The sequence below is a fragment of the Scyliorhinus torazame genome, chromosome 6 (genome assembly GCF_047496885.1).
Source record: "Scyliorhinus torazame isolate Kashiwa2021f chromosome 6, sScyTor2.1, whole genome shotgun sequence".
Taxonomy (NCBI): domain Eukaryota; kingdom Metazoa; phylum Chordata; class Chondrichthyes; order Carcharhiniformes; family Scyliorhinidae; genus Scyliorhinus; species Scyliorhinus torazame.
This window is the reverse complement of record NC_092712.1, coordinates 223,567,966-223,573,965: the sequence shown is the minus strand read 5'-3', so window position 1 is coordinate 223,573,965 and position 6,000 is coordinate 223,567,966. Positions and strand designations below refer to the sequence as shown.

Genomic DNA, 6,000 nt, shown 5'->3' with positions numbered 1-6,000 from the left:
TCTTGGTGGACCTGGGGCCTCTGCTGGTAAGGGCATTAAATGAGGCAAAGGAGAAGCTCCCCAAAATTGTCGCTGGCCTTGATTTCCTTAATTTTAATGAAGGATAAGGACCCGGAGCAGTGTGGGTCCTACCGGCCAATTTCATTGCTGAATGTGGATGCCAAGTTGCTGGCCTAGATCTTGGCCTAACGGATTGAGGACTGTGTGTCGGGGATGATAGGGGAAGACCAGATGGGATTTCTAAAGGGGAGGCATCTGTCAGCCAATATTAGGCGTTTATTAAATATTATAATGATTTCCCAGGAGGAACAGAATGCGGAGGTAGCGGTTGCTATGGACACAGAGAAGGCCGTTGACCGGGTGAAATGGGACTATTTATGGGAGGTGCTAGGGCGGTTTGGGTTTGGGCAGGAGTTTGTAGATTGGGTCTGGTTGTTGTACCGGGCGCCGGCAGCAAGTGTGCGGACGAACCGGGTGAGTTTGGGGTATTTTAGGTTGCATCTTGGAACGAGGCAGGGGTGCCCACTCTCTCCGCTGCTTTTTGCCTTGATGATAGAGCCATTGGCGACAGCGCTTAGAGCGCAGGGGATAGTGCGGGGATGGGGTGGATGCTGTATGCGGACAATTTATTGCTCTATATATCAAACTCGCTGGAAGGTATTGGGAGGGGATCATGGGCATATTGGAGGAATATGGCCGGTTCACTGAGTACAAATTAAACATGGGGATGTGTGAGGTCTTCCTGATCCAGGCGAGGGGGCAGGAGAGGAGGCTGGGTGAGCTGCCATTCAAGGTAGTAGGGGCGAGTTTCCGATTTCTGGGCATCCAGGTGGCGGGGGGAATAGGAGCAGCTCCATAAACTGAATTTGGCATGACTGGTGGAGCAAATGAAGGGGAGTTTAAGAGGTGGGACGTGCCCCCACTGTCATTTGTGGGATGGGTGCAGTCTGTGAAGATGACAGTTCTCCCGAGGTTTTTATTTGTGTTCCAGAACATCATCCTGATCTTTATTCCAAAGGCCTCTGCCGTTCTCGCCGGCCAGGTACTCCACAAGTCCTGTGTTGGTGGCAGCCCTGAGGATGTGGGGACAGTGGCGGCCGCACCTGAGGCTGGAGGAGGCCTCGGTTTGGGTACCGATCTGCGTTTATCAATCAGGCAGGCAGGCACGTGGCATTCTTTTCCCGCACCCTTCATGCATCAGAAATTCGGCACTCATCTGTTGAAAAGGAGGCCCAAGCTATCGTTGAAGCTGTGCGGTTTTGGAGGCATTACCTGGCCGGCAGGAGATTCACTCTCCTCACTGACCAACGGACGGTAGCCTTCATGTTCAACAACACACAGCGGGGCAAGCGGTGGAGAATCGAGCTCTCCACCTATAATTACGAGATTATGTATCGCCCCGGCAAACTCAATGAACCTCCAGACGCCCTATCACGAGGTACATGTGTCAGCGCACAGGTAGACCGACTCCGGGCCCTGCACGACAGCCTTTGTCACCCAGGAGTCACACGGTTGTAGCACTTTATTAAGGCACAAAATCTGCCCTACTCCGTCGAGGAAGTAAGGACAATCACCAGGGACTGCCAGGTCTGTGCAGAGTGCAAGTCGCACTTCTGCCGGCCGGACCGCGCGCGCTCGGTGAAGGCCTCCTGCCCCTTTGAACGCCTCAGCATGGACTTCAAAGGCCCCCTCCCCTCCACTGACCATCACACATATTTTCTCAGGATGATCGACCAATACTCCAGATTCCCCTTTGCCATCCCATGCCCCAACATGATGTCTGCCACCGCCATTAAAGCCCTCAACACAATCTTCACTCTGTTCGGTTTCCCTACCTACATCCACAGTGACATGGGATCCTCATTCATGAGTGATGAGCTGCGTCAGTTCCTGCTCAGCAGGGGTATCGCCTCCAGCAGAACGGCAAGCTATAACCCCCAGGGAAACGGACAGGTAGAAAGGGAGAATGGGACAGTATGGAGGCCCGTCCAGCTGGCCCTATGGTCCAGAAACCTCCCGGCTTCCCGCTGGCAGGAGGTCCTCCCTGATGCGCTCCACTCCATTCGCTCATTACTCTGCACTGCCACTAACAATACACCCCATGAACGTCTTTCTGCCTTCCGTGGAAGTCCACATCTGGGGTGTCGCTCCCGACTTGGCTCGCAGCTCCGGGAACCGTGCTTCTCCGTAAGCACGTCCGACTCCACAAGGCGGACCCGTTGGTGGAGAAGGTGCAATTGCTCCATGCAAACCCCAGTATGCCGACGTGGTGTACCCCGACGGCCGCCAGGATACTGTCTCCCTCAGGGACCTGGCACCAGCAGCTTCCACCCCCACACCCCCTCCACCCCCGGCGCCACCCTCCCCTCCCCCGTCGCTCCCAACAGCACCCCCCCCAGGACCATCCAGCCCCCCCCCCCCCCCCCCCCCCCCCCCCCGCCCACGCCCGACGATGAAGAGGATTTTGGCATGCTCCCGGAGTCACCATCGACCAGATCAGCACCAACATCGCCGACACCACTGCGTCGCTCCCAGAGGAACATCAAGGCCCCGGACCAGCTAAACCTCTGACCGGTCCACCGGACATCAAAGGACATTTGTTTGCTCAAATCTTGTAAATATTAACTCATTGTTGTATATAGTTATCCACCACCCCTGCCGGACTCAATTTTTAACAGGGTGTGAATGTGGCAAACCACTGTTGCACTGTATTAGGTGATGTATGGATGGGCCTGTACTACAGGTTCGCCGGTAGTCCCTGCCTGCTGGCTCCGCCCAGGAGGCGGGGTATAAATATGCGTGTCCTCCAGCCAGCAACCATTTCGCCAGCTGCTGTGGGAGGCCACACATCTGATAGCAATAAAGCCTCAGTTGGATTCAACTATCGTCTTTTGTCCAATTGACCGTGCTTCATATATTTTTCATTGTTATCAGCTTGCCTGATATCTTTTTACCGTGTTGCCAGGCTTCTCAACAGATCAAAAGCACAAGTTCCATCAACCTAGCCAAACTTTCTCGACCACTACATGGGTTCCATATGTAAATGATTTTTAAAACACACAAAACCAGCAGACACATTCCCAATTACTGGATTCCCTTGATTTTCATGTTAGCCTGATTTCCTGATACATGAAATTAGAAAGATTTAATCACAGCCAGTGATTAAGTTCTTTATGACTAAAATAATCACTTTTCCACTACTCTTTGAGTACATTTTTTGGGGGAATAATCAAACATTAAATAAGGGGCTTCAGGTAAATTCAAATAACATATTTAGGACTGCTTTTTCCCAATTGGCTGCTTAGCAAATCATTGGAAAGTGCAAAGTTAAATGATGATTTATGATAAACAAGTTCCACTGCAATAAACATTGATTCTTAATCATTTAAGACATGGCAAAACAGGGAGCAAAACAAATCGAAGCACTGCCAATGCTGGAGAAATCAGAATTGTTTTCACCGTCTCATTGTTGTTGATAATAGATGAAAAGGGATATTCAGCACCGTCTCAGTCAGTGGACATCTTCACTGGTCGGTTCTTATTCAGGAGATTCAGTTCCTTTCTTTATCTTCTGGACAGTTTCCCTTTGTGGGAAATGTTACAAATTAATTCATGAAAATGCAAACATGACCATGCAAAAGAATTTGTGTGCAATAGATCACTGTGATAAAATGTAGTACAATATTGACTTCCGGTGGCAGCCATGGAGTGATTGGTCGCATATTTGGTAACTCCCGCTCGTGGTGGATCTTTTGGCCTTTTCCCCCCGATTTATGGTGGATTTGATTGACAAAACAGGAGACTGGTGAATTAGTGGAGAAGGATTCCCCACCAGTGTATGGATTCGTGGACCAGAAGTGGTCTGAAAAGGAGAGAATGTTGGTCGAAGTCGGGAGTGGAGTCTGTGGCACAGGAGAATATGGCGGAGGGTCAGGGACCGAAACGGCTGGCCCAGTGGTCTACGGAGCAACTGATGGTCTTTCTCCAGGAGAAATTCGCTCAGCAAAGAATGAAATACCTGGATCCGATTAAGACAGGGCGGAGCAGAGATTGGAAGCCCAGGGCCAGGCGATCCAGAAGGTGGAAGAGGCGGTGGCTGGGCACGATGACCAGCTAGCTGCGATGGCAGTGGAGATGGAGCTGATGGAACCCCACCAGAAAAAGCTGCAGGAGAAAGTGGAGGATTTGGAGAACAGATCACGCAGGCATAACCTGAAGATCGTTGGGTGCCGGAGGGAAGCGAGTGATAGGACGCAGCTGCATATGTGACAGTATGTTCGAGAAGTTGCTAAGGGAAGGTGCATTTGCTTGGCCCTTGGAGGTGGACAGGGCGCACAGGGCGCTTATGATGAAGCCGCTGAGGAATGAGCCGCCGAGGGCGATGGTGGTGCAAATACACTGGTTTCTGGACAAGGAACAGATCTCGTGGTGGGCCAGACAGATGAGGAGCTGTTCATGGGAAGGCAATGAGCTGCGTATCTACCAGGACTTGAGTGCGGAACTAGCCAAACGAAAGGCACATTTTAACAAAGTTAAATGGGCCCTCTTTAAGAAGGGGGTGAAGTTTGGTATGCTGTACCCAGTACGTCTGAGGGTCACTTATGAGGGCCAGGAGCTTTACTTCGGATTGGCAGATGAGGCGATGAACTTTGTAAAAGGACAGGGGACTGGCAGGTGATGGAGGATATTGAACTCGGGATGCGTAGTTGTGTTTTTGATCTGCTGCTAAATCTCCTCTTTTTCTTGTGGTTTTGTATGTATTGTTTTGCACTAAGTTTGGGGCCGTTGCTCCATTTTGTATGTGGGTTACCTTCGTTCTTAATGGGGGATGGTGGGTGGAATTTTCTTCTTTGTGTTTGTTGGGGATTTGAAGGGAGAGGGAGATCAGTGGGGGGTAGGATGCTTGGCGCCATGGGCTACCAGGCTAATTGGGCGGGATAGCTCACGGAAGCGCAGTGGGGGGGCGAGCAGGTAATAAGCTTGTTGAGGGGGGTTGGGATTGTTCTTTTGTTATGGCGGGGGAGGGGGAGGTATTGATCTGCCGACAGGGGAGGGACTGGCGCTTGGAGACAGATTGGGGTCGATGACGGTGGGTGCCCGAGGGCAGACCTGAAGAGGCGCGGGACACGGGCTGACCTAAGAAAAGTTATGGTTGATCGGGGATGGGGGGGTGAGGGGGAGGGGGGTGAGAGGGGGAGGGGGAAGGGGGGGAGGGGGGAGGAGGGAGGGGGGAGGGGGAGGGGGAGGGGTGGGGGCCCCCAACCAGGCTGATCACATGGAATGTGAGAGGGCTGCATGGGCCTGGGCCGGCCAAGAGGGCTCACGAGTTCAAAGGCGGACGTGGCAATGCTACAAGAGACACACCTGAGGGTGGTGGATCAGACTAGGCTGAGAAGGGGTGGGTTGGTCAGGTATTCCCTTCGGGGCTAGACTCTAAAACTAGGAGGGTAGCGATTTTGATTACTAAGCGGGTGTCATTTGAGGTAGGGAGCATAGTGGCAGACTTGGGGGGTAGGTACGCTATGGTGATTGGGAAGCTGGAGGGGTTGCCGGTGGTATTAGTGAATATCTATGCACCAAACTGGGATGGCGCGGAGTTTATGAGGTGGGTGTTGGGACGATCCCGGACCTGGACTCGCATAGGCTGAGCATGGGGGGGGGGTACTTTAATACGGTTATAGATCCGGGGTAGGAACGGTCAGGTTTGAGGACAGGGAGGGTGCCAGCTGCGGTGAAGGTACTGAAGGGGTTAATGGAACAGATGGGAGGGGTAGATCCGTGAATGTTTGGATGCCCAACGTCAAAGGAGTTTTCTTTTTTCTCCCGTATGCACAAAGTGTACTCCCGGATCGATTTGTTTGACTTGGACAGGGCTTTCCTGGCAGGGGTGGTAGATGCCGAGTATTCGGTGATTGTTGTGTCGGACCATGTCCCACTCTGGGCAGATTTATGGCTGAGCAAGGACAGGGGTCATCGCCCACACTGGAGATTGGATGTAGA

The 6,000-nt window shown here is 52.4% G+C and overlaps 1 protein-coding gene across 1 annotated transcript in view; it reads right to left on the bottom strand.

Moving 5' to 3' along the window:
* Positions 1 to 3,312: 3,312 nt before the first annotated feature.
* LOC140425313 (ornithine decarboxylase 1-like) overlaps positions 3,313 to 6,000 on the bottom strand; it is a 239,110-nt gene continuing 236,422 nt past the window's right edge. Inside the window, exon 10 of the mRNA XM_072509467.1 lies at positions 3,313 to 3,584. Coding sequence (XP_072365568.1) covers positions 3,539 to 3,584 — 46 coding nt within the window. The 3' untranslated portion in view covers positions 3,313 to 3,538. The remainder of the gene's footprint in view (positions 3,585 to 6,000) is intronic.